Here is a 19,671-nt window from a genome sequence, read left to right as displayed (position 1 = left end):
TAAACTGTTTTCCCTGTAAGCTTAGCTCCGTCCATTCACACGACCCTGTGTTTTGTCAATCGACCTAATTAAACCTTACTCTGAAACCCCAGGGGAAAAATAAACAAAAAAATGCACTCCCTCAGATTAAAACGAACACCCCATTATCTAGAATCAATTATTCTCCTGCATCCTCAGCAGGGTGATGCCTGGATTGCAGACAGATCGGCACCAGGAAAACCAGAACTGAACTTTAAACATACCCCTCACAAGAAACATGATGTAAATACATTTCTTAAAGGGATGGTACCATCACAGTAGAGAGCTCTACGTTAGAAAAAAAGCTTAGCTCTCACCCTGTTGTATTTGGACATAGTCCTCAGAATCAAATGCTTTGCAGCTAATCTAGGATCTGTACCTGTAATAAAGCGATGGCACTGTCATTTCATCTTGTGACCTGATCTTCCTGCTGTTCCGGTTGTCTATTCTTCCCTCTTCCCACATTGTGTCTGATGCTGTACCCACGCAGATATGTCATTAAACAAACATATGAACAGCAACAGCTTAAAACCTTTCTGTGAACAACCCGTCTGCAGACTTAGGAACTTACATCTCCAACTCAGGATCCAGACCCTTCAGATCCTCCAAAGTGGGCTTCTCACCCAGTAGCTTCTTGAAGAGCGCAAGTGGGAAGGGGATGTAGATGACACTGGAATTATACGCAACAAGACCACACAATATTCCAAGCAGGAAGTAGTTCTCAAGAGGCACTGAGATCTAGAGTGTGGAAGACAACAGAATATAACAAAACTGTTAATTGCTAAAGATAGAAATTATTGGAATTCTCAAACCCTGGACATCTGAAAGAGATACTGACCTGCCAATGAAAATGGTGGTTCACACATATCAAACATACTAAATGCTACTATATTGATAAGTTTGATCATTTTCCTGTACAGTTAATAATTTTACACGGTTGTTCAATTGCAAACCCGATATTCAGTTGCTTAGATTCATGCAAATCCAAGATAGCAGTGGAAAGGAGTTTCAACCATAAAAAACCGAACATAGAGCAGCACAGCACAGGACCAGGCCCTTCGGCCCACGATGTTGTGCTGAACATGACGCCAATTTAAACTAATCCCTTCTGCCTGCCCTTGGTCCATATCCCTCTATACCTTGCATATTCATGTGCTTATCTAAAAGCTCCTTAAACGCCCCCATCATATCTGCCTTCACCATCACCCCTGGCAGTTCCAGACACCTACCACTCTCTGTGTAAAAAACCTGCTCCTCACAACTCCTTTGAACATTCCCTTCTCACCTTAAGTGCATGCCCTCTAGTATTATACATTTCAACTCTGGGTGAAAGATTCCGACTGTCAACCCTATCTATACCTCTCATAATTTTATAGACTTCTATCAGGTCTCCTCGCAGCCCCCGCCGCTCCAGAGAAAACAACCCGAGTTTGTCCAGCCCCTCCTTATAGGTCACATCCTCTAATCCAGGCAGCATCCTGGTAAACCTATTCTGCACCCTCTCCAAAGCCTCCACATTCTTCCTGTAATGTGGCAACCTTAATTTACTGATTCATCTCCTTTCTTGATGGTAGATCTTTGCTGGATAATTGCTTATATATGTCTCTGTTGTTCCACGATGAAAATTGATGGATATTACTTTTTCTGGGATGTGGTAGGTGCGTTCCCTACTGGAAACCTTGCCATTTCTTGCATTTGTCCCCTCACTTGGTGGCCTTACACCTGAATGTCTTAAAAGAACTGGCTGCAGAGATAGTGGCCGGAATGTTACAGCCCCGATTCTGGGGCAGGCGAGGCTCACAGAACGGAATTCTCTGTTGGCCTCGGGTGGGAATTTATGAGCCTCACCTGAGCGAGGTCGTAAAATCCCGGCAGGAAGATCCAATAGTTCCGATCTTCCAAAATCCCCGAGGATCAGGAAAGGTTCCAGCGGATTGGAAAATTGCAAATGTAACATCACTATTCAAGAAAGGAGGGAGACGGAGAGCAAGGAACTATAGGCCAGTGGGCCTAACATATGTCATAGGGACAATACTAGAATCCATTTTTTTTTTTTGGTTTGGTAAACTGGAACTAATGGAGTGCCACAGGGTTCAGTGCTGAAGCTTCAACTATTTACAAGCAACATCAATGACCTGAATGAAGGGACCAAGTGTAACTACATTTGCTGATGACAGATGTATGGGCAAAGATTTGGCAGATGGAGTACAATGTGGGAAAATGTGAACGTGTCCACTTTAGCAGGAAGAATAGAAAAACGGTATGTTATTTAAATGGAGAGAGACTACAGAAATCTACGGTACAGAAAGATCTGGGTGTCCTGGTACATGAACCACAAGAAGTTAGTTAGTACACAGCGACACCAAATGACTAGTTAGGCAAACAAAATGCTGGCAATTATTACAAGTAGTGTGGTAATGTTGCACCTTTAGGTCCTTTGAGGGCCACGTGATCGAGTTGGACCCTATGAAGAGGCTGCGCCGGAAGCCAATCCAATTGGGAACAAGGGCACGTGTCCTGGGACGGGGAGGAACCTCAGTTGGAGCCAGGGAGGAGAAAAGAGTAGACTTGTGTATTAGTTCTACCAGATCCTTTTCCTGTATATACATTATATTAATAATCTGTTCCTTGTTGAAGCCATAACAAATCACCTTCAAATTTGCTACAAGTAAATGGGGCGGCACGGTGGCATAGTGGTGAGCACTGCTGTCTCACAGTGCCAGGGACCTGGGTTCGATTCTCGGCTTGGGTCATTGTCCGTGCGGGGTTTGCATCTCTCCCTCTGTCTGCCTGTGTTTCCTCCGGGTGCTCCAGCTTTCTCCCACATTCCAAAAGACGTGCTGGCTAGCTGCGTTGGCCATGCTAAATTCTCCCTCAGTGTACCTGAACAGGTGCCAGAGTGTGGCGACTAGGGGATTTTCACAGTAACTTCATTGCAAGCTTACCTGTGACGCTAGTAAATAAACTTTAAAGTAGAGTGGGGCATAAGGTAGGGAAAGTATGCTGCAGTTGTAAGAAGTCTCATAACACCAGGTTAAAGTCCAACAGGTTTATTTGGAATTGCGAGCTTTCGGTGTGCCGCTCCGCTGCCCCACTCACCTGATGAAGGAGCAGCGCTACGAAAGCTCGTGATTCCAAACAAACCTGTTGGACTTTAACCTGGTATTGTGAAACTTCTTACTGTTACTTATCAGAGTTCAATCTTGTGACCGTAAAGAGACACAACTCTACCTTAGGAGAAAAAGAATGCATCATGCATTGTATGGGCCTTATATCTTAGCGTATATCCACAAGAACTAGGAGCAGAAGTAGGCCATTCAGCCCCTCAAGCCTACGCCGCCATTCGGTAAGTTTATGTCTTCCCTGATTGTGGCCTCAACTTCACTTTCCTGTCTCCGCCCCCGACCCCCCCCGATAATCCTGACTCCCTTTTCAATCAAGAAACTATCCAACTGAGCCCTGAATATATTCAATGACCCAGCCTCCCCTGCAGTTGTGAGATCACCTCTGGAGTACTGGGTGCAGTTAAGAAAGGATATAATCGCATTAGCAGAGAATGGTTGGGATCCCCACCACCCCTCATCCCGGAATGAGGCAGGGTTGTCTTATGAGGAAAGGTTTAACAGGCTGATTGCAATTTAGAGGAAGGAGAAGTGATCTCATTAAAGTAGATAAAATTCTGAGGGGTGGGTGCCGAGAGGCTGTTTTCCTTTGTGGGAAATTCTCGAAGTAGGGGACACAGTTTAAAAATTAGGGGCCTCCCACTGAAGTCTGAGATGAGGAGAGTTTTTTCCTCTCAGAGTGTTCTAGTCTGTGGAACTTCTCTTCCCCAGATAGCAGGGGAGGCTGGGTTATTGAATATATTCAGGGCTCAGTTGGATAGTTTCTTGTTTGAAAAGGGAGTCAGAATTATGGGGGGTTAGACAGGAAAGTGAAGTTGAGGCCACAGTCAGGGAAGACATAAACTTACCGAATGGTGGAGTAGGCTTGAGGGGCTGAATGGCCTACTTCTGCTCCTAGTTCTTGTGGATATACGCTAAGATATAAGGCCCAAACAATGCATGATGCATTATTCTTCTCCTAAGGTAGAGTTGTGTCTCTTTACGGTCACAAGATTGAGCTCTGATAGGTAACAGTAAGAAGTCTCACAACACCAGGTTAAAGTCCAACAGATTTATTTGGAATCACAAGCTTTCGGAGCGCTGCTCTTTCATCAGGTGAGTGGAGCAGTGGAGCGACGCTCCGAAAGTTCGTGATTCCAAATAAACCTGTTGGACTTTAACCTAGTGATATGAGACTTCTTACGATGCCACCCCAGTCCAACGCCAGCATCTCCACATCATCTGATAACTAAGTAAAGGCTTACATATTCCGAACTGAACACTTTTAATGAGAAACCTTTGCAGTTTAGAGGGTGATTGGAACTTTGGAGCCACATCATATTTTCAGATCACTTTACAAGATCTGGAGTATGAAAGTAAAAAGTTAAAGTTAATTTATTAGTCACAAGTAGGCTTACCTCAACACTGAAGTGAAGTTACTGTGAAAATCCCTTGGTCGCCACAATCTGGCGCCTATTTGGGTACACTGAGGGAGAATTTAGCACTGCCAATCCACCTAAACCGCACATCTTTGGAGTGTGGGAGGAAACCGGAGCACCCGGAGGAAACCCACGCAGACGCGGGGAGAACGTGCAGACTCCGCACGGACAGTGACCCAAGCCAGGAATCAAACCCGGGTCCCTGGCGCAGTGAGGCAGCAGTGCAAACCACTGTGCCTCCATGTACCATCTCCATCCACCGACAAACTGTTTTCTTAAGCAAGTTACGTTACAAGGGCTCACCTTGGAGGGAAACCAAATGTTTCTGAAATCCTGACGATAAATAAACATTTTGGATTCTGGTCGAATCAATTCTTTGAAGACAGAAAGGAAAAACTCCTGTCTTACAGCTCCGAAGTCCATTCCTGGCTCGCCATCAAATTTCACCTAAAGAAATCAAAGCAAATGCAAATATTAGTGCAGAAACACTGTTGCACACTTGCTTTCTGAAATCATTGGCATTGTCTTTTCAAACCACTGAGTGATCAGTTAATAGCGAATCTTTTTATATCTATAAATGTATACATTTCAAGGGATGTGAGCATTGCTGGCTAGGCCAGCATTCATTTCCCATTCTTACTGTCCTTGACAAGGTGGTGGTGAGCTCCCCTTTGAACCCCTGCAGTCCATGCGGTGTAGGTACACTCACAGTGCTGTTAAGGAAGTGAGCTTCAGGATTTTGACCCAGCGACAGTGAAGAACGGCTATATACTTCCAAGTCAGAATGGTGAGTGACTTGGAGGGGAACCTCCTGGTGGTGATGTTCCCAGGTATCTGCTGCTCTTGTCCTTCTAGATGGTAGAGGTCATGGCTTTAGAAGGTGCTGCCTAAGGAACCTTGGTGAGTTCCTGTAGTGCATCTTGTAGATGGTACACACAGCTGTCACTGTTTATCGGTGGTGGAGGGAGTGAATGTTTGTGGCAGGGGTAGCAATTGAGTGAGCTGCTTTGTCCTGGATGGTATTGGGTTTCTTGAGCGTTGTTGGAGCTGCACTCATCCAGGCAAGTGGAGAGTATTCCATCACACTCCTGACTTGTGCCTTGTAGATGGTGGACAGACTTTGGGGAGTTAGGAGGTGTGTTACTCACCGCAGGATTCATGTTGATGTTGGAGACACAATTAGGCCACATTGGCAAAGGACAGCACATTTTCTTCCTTAAAGGACGTATTTGAACCAGTTGAGTTTTTATAATCCAACAGCCTCAAGGTCACTTTTTACTGCTACCTGTTTTTAGATGTTTTGAACAATTGCATCTCTCAAACTGCCATGGTAGGATTCGAACTAACATTCTTAGGGATTATGATTCAAATAACATAACCACTGCACTACCGTACCTCAAAGAGCTGATTCCATTCATAATAATAGAGTGATGAAGAGAATTTCTGTTTACCGTAAGTTCCTTCTTCAGGTCAACTTCATCCACATTTTTCAACTTTTTAAAAGTATCGGAAACCAAGTCTTGGCGATTAACCTTCAAGTTGAATGTAGGATATTTGGGAGGTTCAGGGTTTCCCATGCAGACGTTGAGCTGTGTGAAATTCACTGCTTCAATGAAGGCTTTCTGAAGAATAAAAATTAGAAAAAGAGCAAAGATACTGCACATTAGCATCTTGTTAAAGAAAATATTAACAAAACTAGGATCTAAACACTGCTAAGATTCTATGATAAACTGACAACTTCAACAATAATCCTAAACCATTTGAGGGGTGAAGATACCTCCATAGAAACATAGAAGATAGAAGCAGGAGTAGGCCTTTCGGCCCTTCGAGCCTGCTCTGCCATTCATTTTGATCATGGTTAATCATCACCAGCACGGTGGCACTGTGGTTAGCACTGCTGCCTCACAGCGCCAAGGAACTTCAATTCCGGCCTCGGGTCACTGTCTGTGTGGAGTTTGCACGTTCTCCCTGTGACTGCGTGGGTTTCCTCCGGGCGCTCCGGTGTCCTCCCACAGTCCGAAGATGGGTGGGTTTGGTGGATTGGCCATGCTAAATTGACCCTGGTGTCAGGGGATTGGCAGGGTAAACATGTGGGATTATGGGAATAGGGCCTGGGTGGGATTGTGGTCGGTGCAGATTCGATGGGCCGAATGTCCTCCCTCTGCACTGTCGGGATTCTATGAAATTCAATAGCCTGATCCCTTGTGGAGGAGTCCAGAACTAAAGGCCATAAAGATAAAAGCATCACCAATAGACTGAATATGGATAATTCAGGAGAAACTTCTTTATCAGAGAGTGATGCCAATGTGAATCTGTTTCCGCATGCAGCAGTTGTTGTAAATAGCAAAGATGCATTGAAGGGAAAGCTGGATAAATATGAGGGAGAAAGGAATGGAAAGATACGTGTGTGGAGATTTGTCTTATGAGGAAAAGTTGGCCTATATCCATTGGAGTTTAGAAGAATGAGAGGTGATCTTCTCCAAAAGATAACATCCTGAGGGGACTTGACAGGACGTTTCCTCTCATGACAGAGACTAGGATTAGGGAACACTGTTTAAGAACAATGGGTCTCCCATTTAAGACAGAGATGAGGAGAATTTTTTTCTCTCAGAGGGCCCTGCGTCTGTGGAACACTCTTCCCCAGTGGAAGTAGACATTGAATACTTTTAAGGCTGAGGTAAATACATTCTGGACCAACAGAGGAGTCAAAGTGTCTTGGAGAACAGGCAGGAATTGAGGACACAATTAGATCATGATCTCATCAAATGGTGGAGCAGGCTTGAGGGGCCGAATGGCCTACTCCTCATTTGTATGTTCCTATGTGGGTGGAGGCTCACGTGGAGCATTAGAACCTGCATGAACCTGTTGGGCTGCTTCTGAGCTGGACATTCTGTGTAAAATCCACAACCCTCTGTGCTCCAGATGCAGCCCATCGCATGGTTTCACCAGAGTCTAAATGCACCGGGGGCTGCACTGCATCCGGTGCATGTCACAGCCCAGCAAGCTACGGAGAAATGCGAGAAGAAAATCTTTCGACCGATTTTACTTCCAGACTGCTCACAGCCGTGCCTAGGAGATAAATCATTGCTGCACATTTCAGTGGCGGGGCTAAGGGCCACTCATGGCTATCCACAGATAATGTGTTAACCCTTTCAGCTGGAGAGGGGTGCAGCATTTAAGGAGATCAGTGAGACGAAGGGAGCAAAGAAAGGGAGTTTGAAACAACAGAATCTTGTACTTAAGATGCACCTGTCAAAATGCCACAGGAACACGCTAGACAAACTCTGGCAAAAAGTCACATAAAGGGATATTAAGAGAGGTGATCAAAAGCTGAGGTGGATTTTAAGGAACATTTAAAGAGGGAGAAAGGAGCAGAGTGGTTTACAATCACATAACTGTTGCTTTTGTCCTATATTTATAAAATTCTTTACATTTTTCTTCAAAAATGAATCCACGTGAAGTATCTGAATCTTGGCAACTAGATTAAGGATAAACGGATAGCAGCAAAACATCACTGGAGCCTTCTTCTCTTTCAGTGCATCAGGCTGTGGGACAAGAAAGCACAACATTCATGACAGCTCCATTCACAAATTCAAGCAGGTAACCAATTTTACAGAAGCCAGCTGTTTCGCGTGGACAACGCAAGGGAGAAACTGATTTTCATTGTTCCCATTTACTGACTAAAACCAGGGACAAAGAAGGACAAGCTTCAGGACAAAATGCCCAGTGCTCCATATTGCCTAAAATACGACTGATCCCCAAAGATCAGTTGGACAATATTCACTGGTCCCTGGCAAAAGTGGACATGTTAATGGAGGGCATATGGCATGTTTGCGGACCTTTCTAGAATATTCAGCCATTCCATTTTGAATGAGCCACACATATATAAAATAATTAAATGTAAATATGTTTTGACATTTTAGGGAAGTTATAAATAAAATGCATACTTGGCAGTTTGATTTATTTTTGCATTTTTGTGATGGAACATTTTTTCGATGGGGTAAATGTAAAAGTAAATCCTGGGGCCTCGGCAAAGCAGTCAGCATAATTAAGGACCCCACACACCCCGGACATTCTCTCTTCCACCTTTTACAGATGCACCATAGAAAGTGTCCGTTCTGGATGTATCACAGCTTTGCACGGCTCCTGCTCTGACCAAGACCGCAAGAAACTATTAAGGGTCGTGAGTGTAGCCCAATCCATCACGCAAACCAGCCTCCCATCCATTGACTCTGTCTACACTTCCCGCTGCCTCAGATAAGCAGCCAGCATAATTAAGGACCCTACGCAACCCGGACATTCTCTCTTCCACCTTCTCCCGCTGGGAAAAAAGATTCAAAAGTCTGAGGTCACGTACCAACCGACTCAAGAACAGTTTCTTCCCTGCTGCCGTCAGACCTTTGAATGGACCTACCTCGCATTAAGTTGATCTTTCTCTACACCCTAGCTATGACTGTAACACTACATTCTGCACTCTTTCCTTTCTTTCTCTCTGAACGGTATGCTTTGTCTGTATAGCGCGCAAGTAACAATACTTTTCACTGTATACTCATACATGTGACAATAATAAATCAGATCAAATCATAAATGGTACAGTGCATGCAGGTGTACATCTCTAAAGTTTGTTTTTATGATCATTTTAGAGACATGATGAGGTTGGGACTATGTCTTCATTTGGATACACTGCTCTACCTTTTGCTTGAGATTTTCCTATTTGCTGGAAGTGCTCTGATTATTTCAGACCCGACCAATGAGTGTGCTATTGTTGGTTCTGAGAATTCACAACCAGTCAACAGCTTAGTTGTTTGGTGTAATCACCTGAGTAACATCACCAAAGGATATCTACCATACCAAGGCTTTAGTTTGTCTAGGATCACATGTTACATTTATGATTACTGCCTGCTATCTAAAATTAATTTTGTGATGTAGTTTTAGCTCCACAAACTTCTTTGCTGAGTGAAAGTTAGCAGGAGAGAAGTTGTCAAGCATTGCCCGCAGTTTGGATTCAATAATAAAGGTGTGCGATGTACCAATAATAAAAGCAATGGGCCAGCAATTGAGCCCTGGGCTGTGACACAAACAGGGTGATATCAGAGCGGCTTCCTTTTCCACGTAGTCTAACATTTAATTCCACTGTGGTTAGCACTGCTGCCTCACAGCGCCAGGGGCCCGGGTTCAACTCCGGCCTTGAGTCACTGTCTGTGTGGAGTTTGTATGTTCACTCCGTGTCTGTGTGGGTTTCCCCCGGGTGCTCCGGTTTCCTCCCACAGTCCAAAGATGTGCAAGTTAGGTGCATTGGCCGTGCTAAATTGCCCCATAGTGTCAGGGAGGCTAGCAGGGTAAATACATGGGGTTATGGGGATAGGGCCTGGGTGGGATTGTTGTTGGCGCAGGTTGGGCCGAATGGCCTCCTTCTGCACTGTGGAGATTCTATGATTCTATGACTGCAGTGCTGAGTGGTGGACAGCTGTTCTGATAGCACCCACTTTGCACCATTGCCTGAGCTGAGCTTCCAACCACAGAGTCTCAGTATTCCATGTTTCCTGGATAAAAGGGAAGGAATTTTACTCAAAAGTGATTAATTTAATCAAAATTCACTGCAGAGAGAGAGAAAAAAAGAGGCCATTCAGCCCATCATGCTGGTGTGGACTCTCTGGCCAGGACTTTTCGGTCCTGGCTGTAGTGGGATTCATCGCAGGTGGGCTGGAAAATTTCACCAACCAGAGGTCTGTTGACTTGTCGCAGGAGTGGAAAATCCTGTCCTCTGCTTCATTTCGATAAGCTGCTCTGCCCTTTGCTCATAGTTGTTTGAATCTGCCCTAGCAAAGCTCATCGTTACAAAATTCTCTCAAACTACCTCTTTGCCGTTGTGTGTCCTGACATTTATATTGTCTGACTTTAAAAGTCACTGAGCAGTGAAAATAGTTTTAACAAACTTTCCTAATTAAGATACAAGCAAAAAGTTCCAGAGGAGAATCATATTGGACTCAAAAGGGGCAGGAGGTTTAGGAGGGGGGGATGTGAGGAAAAGCTTTTTTACCTAGAGGGTGGTGACGATCTGGAATGCGCTGCCTGGGAGGGTGGTAGAGGTGGGGTTACCTCACATCCTTTAAAAAGTACCTGGATGAACACTTGGCACATCATAACACTCAAGGATATGGGCCAAGTGCTGGTAGATGGGATTAGGTGATAGTTCAGATGTTTCTCAGTGCAGACTCGATGGGCCTTTTCTGAACTGTATGATTCTCTGAAAACATTGGGCGAGATCCCTGGCTCTTCGTGTCAGCGGAATCTTCTGGTCCCGCCAACAGAGCACCCCTGCTGCGCTTTTTCTGGTGGTGTGGAGTGAAATCCGTTGGCCAATGGCGTGCTGCCTCCCACCGCCAAGAAAAACACTACAGGGAGACCAGAGAAACCGCCAACTAACTCTGTGGCCAGAATGTTGCGTAACATTCCGGCTATTCATGCTGGTGGGATTTTCCCATCCCGCTGCAGTGAACGGCTGGTAAGATCGCACCCGGTTTCTCTCTCCATAGATTTGCTGCCAGATCTGTGGAAATTTTCCAGCATTTTCTGGTTTTATTACTAGTTAAAATCTCCATTAGATCTCCTTTTGACTTAATTTTAGAATTATCCAATCGTTGTTCTGTTTTCTTTTAATGGTGGGACACTGATGAAATCCCATCATCTCATCCTATGCCAATTCACCCTGCCACCTCACCCCACTGCCACCTCAGCCCACTGCCACCTCATCCCCCCATCTCCGCTCCCCACCCTCAGCCCTCCACTGCCTCAGCCCCTCCATCCCACTGTGTCCTCTGCTGTTTCCGTGCCAACAGTCTTCCACACCTCCCCCCACATCCACCCACCCTCAAATCGCTGTTGTTTTTGCCCTTCCCATCATCTCCCTTCAACTTATCCCCCACCCCCATGTAAGGATATTGTTGGAGACTCACCATGATCTGCTGACATTGTCTAAACCTAATGAGGTCATAACCAACATCAAACAGGAGAACTTCATCGATGTAGAATTTGTTCTGTGGGATATTATGATGTGCTTTCATATTTGCCTGAGATAGAATGCATGAGGAACTGAGATTAAAATCTATGCTCAAAATCGGAAACACAGAAAATGGTAGAAAATGATGCAAGTGCTCTGTTTACAGTCGACTTTTTGGATACTTACGTTGTACACCAGTTCTAGAACTTCCAGGATTGCCTTTAAAATTGTTTCCATTGTCTTAATTAAAGGATGCATTGTAATTTCATTATGCACAGCATGGAGGCTTATAAGCACAACTACTGCTGAAGTCCTAAACATCTGGGCCACATTGTTCAAATACGATGATTTCAGCACCGACCAGCACTTCTCTAGTTATTAAGAACACGTCATGTTAACAACTTTGCAATTAACTGCCCACCAGCAATAAAACAGTCATGTAAGACAAGCTTAGAAAATGCTGTCAGTGATATTAAAGGATATGAGCATCTTTGTATAACATCCCTGTCTCAGTTTGCACCTTGAGTTTTGTTCAATAATGCTAAGTAACTTAGACTAGAGGTTTGGTGCCAATTGTGTTTGAGATTCACAGGCCAATAGAATTAGTAGGCATCAATAGACAAATGTCCCACTGTTTCAGACAATTGCAGATTCCTACTTCACTTGAAGGGTCCATTCATTAGAATGGTTACTGAACAGAAGGAAGCTATTCGGCCTGTTCTGTCTTCCAGTCAGCTAGTTGTGTCTTTCCCCCACAGTTCTACAATGCCTTCTCTTCAGGTGCTTATCCAGTTCCGTTCTGAGGCTATGTTTGAATCTGCCTCCACCACACTCTCAGACTATGAATTCCAGATCCTAACCATATGCTCATGTTGCTTCTGGTTCTTTTATCAATCAATATCCTTTGCAGTGTACTACCTTTTCTCCAAACCCAATTCAACCTTTGTCACTGAATATCTGCACAAGAGCTACAGCCTGGATTACTTTTCACCCTCTCACCCAGAGTCTTTTTTGAAGCTTGATCTAGCCTCACAATGGTTTCTGCGCAGATAACAACCATTTCTTGGATGATCTCAACTTGGTATATTGCAGAGCACTCTGGCAGAATCAAGTAAATCATCAAAGCTTCTTTGTCATGACGCAGATACTGAAGATTTGGGGATAAGAGTAATGTGAGGCTTGAAGCTACCTGTAAAAGAAACACATTTATTGAAATTGTGAGCCAAGATATAACTAATTCATTCCTTTAAACAGGCATCACAGACTTTAAAAATGCAGCTATAAAAAGCTGTAGGTCATCCTGAACCCCTAAAAGGCGCCATCTAAATAGCAACAAAAACTTGCACTTAATATTGCTTTGATGTAGTAAAGTGTTGTAAAACACTTCACGGGAGCACTATGGGACAACTTTTGACACTGAGCCTCATAAGGCAGTCTCAGCGAGTTTGGTCAATGAGGCACATTTTAAGGAGCATCTTAAAGGAGGGAAGAGAGGTAGAGATGGAGAGATTTAGGGTCTCGGTATCTGAAGGCACAGCTGCCAATGTTGAAGTGATTAAAATTGAGACTGTGTAAGAGAACAGAATTGGATGAGTGTATGTATCATGGAGGGTTGTAGGGCTGGAGGAAGTATCAGAGAAAAGGAGGGGCAACGCCATGGGGGGGTTTTTGGAAACAACAATGAGAATGTTAGAATCGAGGTTTTGCTTAACTGTGTACAGTTCTGGTCGCCCTACTATAGAAAGCATACTATTAAACTAGAAAGAGTGCAGAAAAGATTTACTAGGATGTTACCGGGACTTGATGGTTTGAGTTATAAGGAGAGGCTGGATAGACTGGGACTTTTTTCCCCTGGAGTGCAGGAGACTTAGGGGTGATCTTATAGAGGTCTATAAAATAATGGGGGGCATAGATCAGTTAGTCAACATCTTTTCCCAAATGTCGGGGAATCTAAAACCAGAGGGCATAGGTTTAAGGTGAGAGGGGAGAGATACAAAAAGGTCCAGAGGGGCAATATTTTCACACAGAGGGCGTCTGGAACAAACTGCCAGAGGCAGTAGTAGAGGCGAGTACAATTTTGTCTTTTAAAAAGCATTTAGACAGTTACATGGGTAATGTGGGTCAAGAGGGAGATGGGCCAAACGCGGGCAAGTGGGACTAGCTTAGTGGCTAAAAAAAAGGCGGCATGGACAAGTTGGGCCGAAGTGCCTGTTTCCAGGCTGTATACCTCGATGACTCTATGAGAGCCAATGTCAGTCAGTGAGCAGAGGAGTGATGATTAATGAGATGGGCCGAAATTTTCGCTTCTTGATCGCGGCTGGGATTTTCTGGTGCTGCTGAAAGTGAATGGAATTTTGACTGGATCGCCAAATTCTCCATTCTCGCTCACAACAGGTCCCGCCATGGACAAGTCCGGGCAATCCTTCCCATGGTGTGTGATTGGATTTGGGCAGCAGAGTTTGCTTGAGTTTATGGAGTATGTAAGATGGACGGTTGGCCAAGAGTGCATTATAGTAGTCTCTATTGGGACAAGTGCAGGAAAATGGGATTAGTGCGCCTTTAGTGGTAGTTAATGTCAGTGCAGACTTGATGGGCTGAAGGGCCTTTTCTACCCTGTATGGCTCCACATCTAGAGGTAACAAATGCAGGGATGTGGGTTTCAGCGGCAAAGTGTCATGAAGAAGAAAACAGTTTGTTTTAGTAATGGTGCAGATAGGTGGTCGGAACCTCATCTCAGGGTCAGATATGACACCAATGGGGGATGGCACGGTGGCACAGTGGGTAGCACTGCTGCCTCACACCGCCAGGGACCCGGGTTCGATTCCCGGCTTGGGTCACTGTCCGTGTGAAGTTTGCACGTTTTCCCCGTGTCTGCGTGGGTTTCCTCCGGGTGCTCCGGTTTCCTCCCACAGTCTGAAAGACGTGCCTGATTAGGTGCATTGACCCGAACAGGTGCTGGAATGTGGCGAATAGGGGAATTTCACAGTAACTTCATTGCAGTGTTAATGTAAGCCTTACTTGTGACTAATAAATAAAACTTAACTTAACAATGCTGTGAACAGCCTGGTTCAGGCCCAGAGAGTTCCGAGGGCAAGGGATGGAGTTGATTAGGGAACAAAGTTTGTAGTGGGGACTGAGGACAATGGCTTCAATCTTCCAAATATTTAACTGGAAGAAATTTCTGCTTATCTCGTACTGCATGTTAGACAAACAGTCAGACAATTCAAACACAGTGGGGAGGGAGCTGGTTGTGAGGTGGATCTGGGTGTCATCACTGTACACATAGAACTTGCTGTTGTGTTATTGAGTGACGTTGCTGAGGAACAGGACATAGATCAGTAATAGGAGGAAGTCCAAGGATAGACCCTTGGGGAACATCAAAGGTAACAACCCAGGAATGGGCAAGTGTGATGACTTCAGCCAGGCTAATGAATCTTAATGTGTGAAAAGACATACCTGATGAATCTTAATTGATGGTTAAGTCAAGGAGCCTCATGCTCCCTATTTAAAGCCTGCATTCAGCAGGGAGCAATTGGAGAGCTGGCTGTGTACAGGTGTATGGTATAAATAAAGTAACTTGGTGACGGGACTTTTGTTTCCGTGGAGTTATTACAGCAAGGAAACCATTGCTGGTGATTCTCTGGCTACAACTGGATAGATAGGGACGGAACTCGACAAATGAAGTTCCATCCCATTGGATGATGGAGGAGAGATGTTAGAGGAGGATGATGTGGCAAACTGGGTCAAAGGCTGTCGATAGGTCATGAAGGGGAATAATTCGCCATTGTCATAGGTCCATAGCATGTTTTTTTAATAAGAGCCGTTTCGGAACTGTGACAGTGGCAGGAACCTGACGGCAGGGACTCAGACACAGAGTTCTAGCAAAACTGGATTTGAGAGGTGACAGTACTTGCCGGCACTTTCGAGAGGAAATATAGGGTGGGATTTTCCTCTCCCCTCCACGGCGTGTTTCGCAGGGGTGGGAGGGAGTGTGCCGCTCGCTGGCAGTGGGATCTTGTGGTCCCGCTGTTATCAGTGAGGTACCCCGTCGAACGCACTCCTCTCTGCTGGGAAACCCTGTGGCGGTGCGTGCACCATCGACAGGACTGTAAGATCCCGCCGGTGTAAAGGGCCGCAAGATTTCAGTGATAGACTGGAGATGGGGTGGTAATTTGCAAAGACGTTGCGAGCAAGAGTAGGATTTTTGTGAGGGTTGAGGAAGGCAAGGTGGACGAGGAGGAGGACAGTAACTGAGGGAAGAGAACCATTAACATCGACTGACATGGTGGCCAGGAAGGGAGATTGGTGGTCAGTAGTACAGTGGGAATAGAGTTGAGCGGACAGGGGGTACGTAACTGGCACAGTGGTTAGCACTGCTACCTCACAGCACCAGTGACCTGGATTCAATTCCCAGCTTGGGTCACTGTCTGTGTGGAGTTTTCACATTCTCGCCGTGTCTGTGTGGGTTTCCTCCGGGTGCTCCGGTTTCCTCCCACAGTCCAAAGATGTGCGGGTTAGGTGGATTGGCTGTGCTAAATTGCCCCTTAGTGTCAGGGGCAGGCTAAATCCATGGGGTTATAGGGATAGGGTCATGTGGGATTGTGGTCGGTGGAGTCCCGATGGGCCGAATGGCCTCCTTCTGCACTGTAGGGTTCTATGATTCTATGATAACATGAACAAGGTAAGTATGGAGGAAACATGATGTCTTCCAAGTTTATGTTCCTTCTGTCCAGTAAAAGGGACACAAGGGGCAGGATTTGAGAGGTGACATTGCTTGGGCAAGATCGTAAATTCCTTCCCAAGGCCAACGGAGAAATCTGTTCTGCGAGGGTAAAATTCCGGCCTAGGTGTTGAGCCTCCACCTTTATATTTGGAGTGTTAGGATGTTCCATCTGGCAGGGCTTTATAACTTCATTACATTAATTACAATTAGTGTGAAAAAGTAACAAGACTAAACACTGCAAGATGGATTTGCATTGTACACACTGAGGGATCTCCAATATTCACAGGGTGAAGGCAGAACACATTTGGACATCCCGGTGAAACAGTGTGAATAGTTACCACGTTCACAATCCAGTCCTTTGAGGTAAGCTTGCCAAGTAACTCCCTTGCTGCTTCCACATCAACACTCAAAATGTCGCTCCCTGCCTTAGGCTGGTTCCCATCGCTATAAGGCAAAAATCAACACTATTAATACAACCGCTTGGCAACAAAAGAAACGTTGCCGCAAGAAATCATTCCAAGCCCTTCATTCAAGCATACTCTGATCCAAATTCAAAATATTTTCTGTCTACAGAAAGACTGCTCCTGAAACATGATGAGAGGCTGAGTAAATTGGGTCTATGTTCTTTGGAATTTCAAGTAAAGTTTATTTATTAGTCACAAGTAGGCTTGCATTAACACTGCAATGAAGTGACTGTGAAAATCCCCTAGTCGTTAGAAGAACGAGGGACGATACCTCATTGAAATACAAGATTCTGTCGGAGTTTGATAGGTCGACGCTAAGGGATTGTTTCAGCTGGTCAGAGAATCTAAAACACGTGGACGCAGTCTCAGGATAAGGTTTTTTTAAGAAGTTTATTTATTAGTGTCACAAGTAGGCTTACATTAACACTGCAATGAAGTTACTGTGAAAATCCACTAGTCGCCACACTCCGGCACCTGTTCGGGCACACCGAGGGAGAATTTAGCATAGCCAATGCACCTAACCAGCACGTCTTTTGGACTGTGGGACGAAACCGGAGTACCCGGAAGAAACCCACGCAAACACGCGGAGAACATGCAGACTCTGCAGACAGTGACCCAAATTGGGAATCAAACCCAGGTCCCTGGCGCTGTGAGGCAGCAGTGCTAACCACTGCGCCACTGTACCACCCCAGGGCCAATTATTTCGGATTGAGATGAGGAGGAATGACTTCACTCAAAGGGTTGTAGATTTGTGGAATTCTCTACGCCAGAGAGCTGTAGATGCTCCATCACTGAATATACTTAAGGCTGGAATAGACAAATTTTTGATCTCTCAGTTAATCAAGGGCTGTTGGAACCAGCAAGAGAGTGGAATTGAAATCCAAGATCAGCCATGATCCTACTGAATGGCAGAGGATGCTTGATGGGTCACATGATCTAATCTTGCTTCTATTCCTTATGTTTGTGTTAATTATTGGCCAACTGTTTCCCTATAACAGTAAGTGTGAACCTGATTTTAACCTATGGGCCATTCTTACAATGAGCTGCATTTTAGTTTGGACATGACAAATAGCTAACATTGACTGTTCCCTGTAAAAACCTTATTAAAAAATCAGTTCAGTTTTAGCAATAATTAGCCTTCCAAGCACACTTCCATCGCATTGTCAGCTATGGTACAGCCTGTACCATCCTCATCCCTGAGTTACGAGATCATGAGTTCAAGTTCCATTCCGGAAGCCTCAGCGCAAAACGTGGATTGACACTTCAGTGCAGTGCTGAGGGAGATTTGTACTGACAGAAGTGCTGTCATTTGGATATGATGTTAATTGGAAACTCCTCAGCTGGGCCTAGAATATCCCACGATGCTATTTTGAAGAAAAGCAAGTGAGTTCTCCTAATGTCCTGGCACCATCGCTAAAACAAATGAGGCGGTCATTTTTCGGCCATGTGACTTCAATCTCAGGAGGGTAAAATCCAGTAACATGACACAAGAGCAGGGCTGGCTGTTCGGAATATTGAGAGGTTTGTTGGATCTTGCTGTGCACAAATTTGCTGCTGCATTTCCTACGTCCCAACACTTTCCAAGTACCTCACGGGCTGTGAAGCACTCTGGAAGGTCCTGGTTATATGAAAGGTGGTGGTACTTAAATTCTGGTAATTATCATGCATTGAATTCAGACTATAATAAATCGATTACATTTCAGATTGACTCAGTTGCTTAGCTTCTCTCCGACTCACCTTTTCCTCAGAAAGCTCCCAGTCAGGCAGGATGAGGAGGAAAAGATTAAGCCAATTTCTCTATCATATGAAAGACAAAAGGTGTTAACAGTCAGTAAGAGTAGTCCTCATGTAAGACTGATATTTTTCAACAAAAAAATTACAAATTAATTCTAACAGTTTAAGTTTATTTATTAGTGTCACAAATAGGCTTAACATTGCGATGAAGTTACTGTGAAAATCCCCTAGTCACCACACTCCAGCGTCTGTTCGGGTACACCGAGGGAGAATTTAGCATGGCCAATGCACCTAACCAGCACGTCTTTCAGACTGTGGGAGGAAACCGGAGCACCCGGAGGAAACCCACGCAGACACGGGGAGAAGGTGCAAATGCCGCACAGGCGGTGGTCCCTGGTTCTAGTGAGGCAGCAGTGCTAACCACTGTGCCACCGTGCCGCAGATTGTCTTCTGTTTAAAACAATTCAACAAAGGGGAGGCCCAATCCATTAACTTCTCATTAAGTCCTTTCTTTCTCTAATGTGTTAATTTGATTACTATATTTTTGAAAACATTGCATCCCTTCATTGAGTACTCACATTACTCGACTGAGACATCTAGATGCCACCGCTGCCCAATAGCTGACTATTGTGTGGCACATGAGAATCCTGGATTGAACTTCATGTTATTCCTAATTGGCAAAGTAACAACTTTGGTGGTAACACCAAAATAAGTTTTTAAAATTCTTTCATGGATGTTGGCGTCACTGGCAAGGTGAGCATTTGTGGCCCATCCCTAATTGCCCAGTTGCTTGCCAATCACATTGTTGTGGGTCTGGAGTCACATGTAGGCCAGACCGGGTAAGGATGGCAGAGATCCTCCTTGAAAGGGCATATAAGAACCAGATGCCCAGGGACCTGGGTTTGATTCCCGGCTTGGGTCACTGTCTGTGTGGAGTTTGCACGTTCTCCCCGTATCTGCGTGGGTTTCCTCCGGGTGCTCCGGTTTCCTCCCACAGTGCAAAGATGTGCGGGTTAGGTTGATTGGCCATGCTAAATTGCCACTTAGTATCAGGGGGAACTGATTTAAGTTTATTTATTAGTCACAAGTAGATTTACATTTACTGTGAAAATCCCCTAGTCACCACACTCCGACGCCTGTTCGGGTACACTGAGGGAGAATTTAGCATGGCCAATGCACCTAGCCAGCACGT

The 19,671-nt window shown here is 45.0% G+C and overlaps 1 protein-coding gene across 4 annotated transcripts in view; it reads right to left on the bottom strand.

Annotated features, from left to right (window-relative positions):
- Positions 1–19,671, bottom strand: part of LOC144491372 (putative E3 ubiquitin-protein ligase HERC4) — a 53,989-nt gene that overhangs the window by 11,238 nt on the left and 23,080 nt on the right. For 3 of the 4 annotated variants that reach the window (XM_078209100.1, XM_078209120.1, XM_078209130.1), the window contains 9 exons: positions 18,483–18,542; positions 16,620–16,725; positions 12,558–12,747; positions 11,745–11,929; positions 11,515–11,628; positions 7,990–8,103; positions 6,010–6,180; positions 4,862–5,005; positions 590–756 (listed from right to left, as the gene is read on the bottom strand). In XM_078209100.1, the coding sequence (XP_078065226.1) occupies positions 590–756; positions 4,862–5,005; positions 6,010–6,180; positions 7,990–8,103; positions 11,515–11,628; positions 11,745–11,929; positions 12,558–12,747; positions 16,620–16,725; positions 18,483–18,542 (1,251 nt within the window). The remainder of the gene's footprint in view (positions 1–589; positions 757–4,861; positions 5,006–6,009; positions 6,181–7,989; positions 8,104–11,514; positions 11,629–11,744; positions 11,930–12,557; positions 12,748–16,619; positions 16,726–18,482; positions 18,543–19,671) is intronic. The other variant, XM_078209109.1, reaches the window with a different exon arrangement.

The sequence above is a fragment of the Mustelus asterias genome, chromosome 1 (genome assembly GCF_964213995.1).
Source record: "Mustelus asterias chromosome 1, sMusAst1.hap1.1, whole genome shotgun sequence".
NCBI classification, from domain to species: domain Eukaryota; kingdom Metazoa; phylum Chordata; class Chondrichthyes; order Carcharhiniformes; family Triakidae; genus Mustelus; species Mustelus asterias.
Note: the sequence above shows the minus strand (reverse complement) of the source record. Positions and strands in the feature narration are given on the sequence as shown.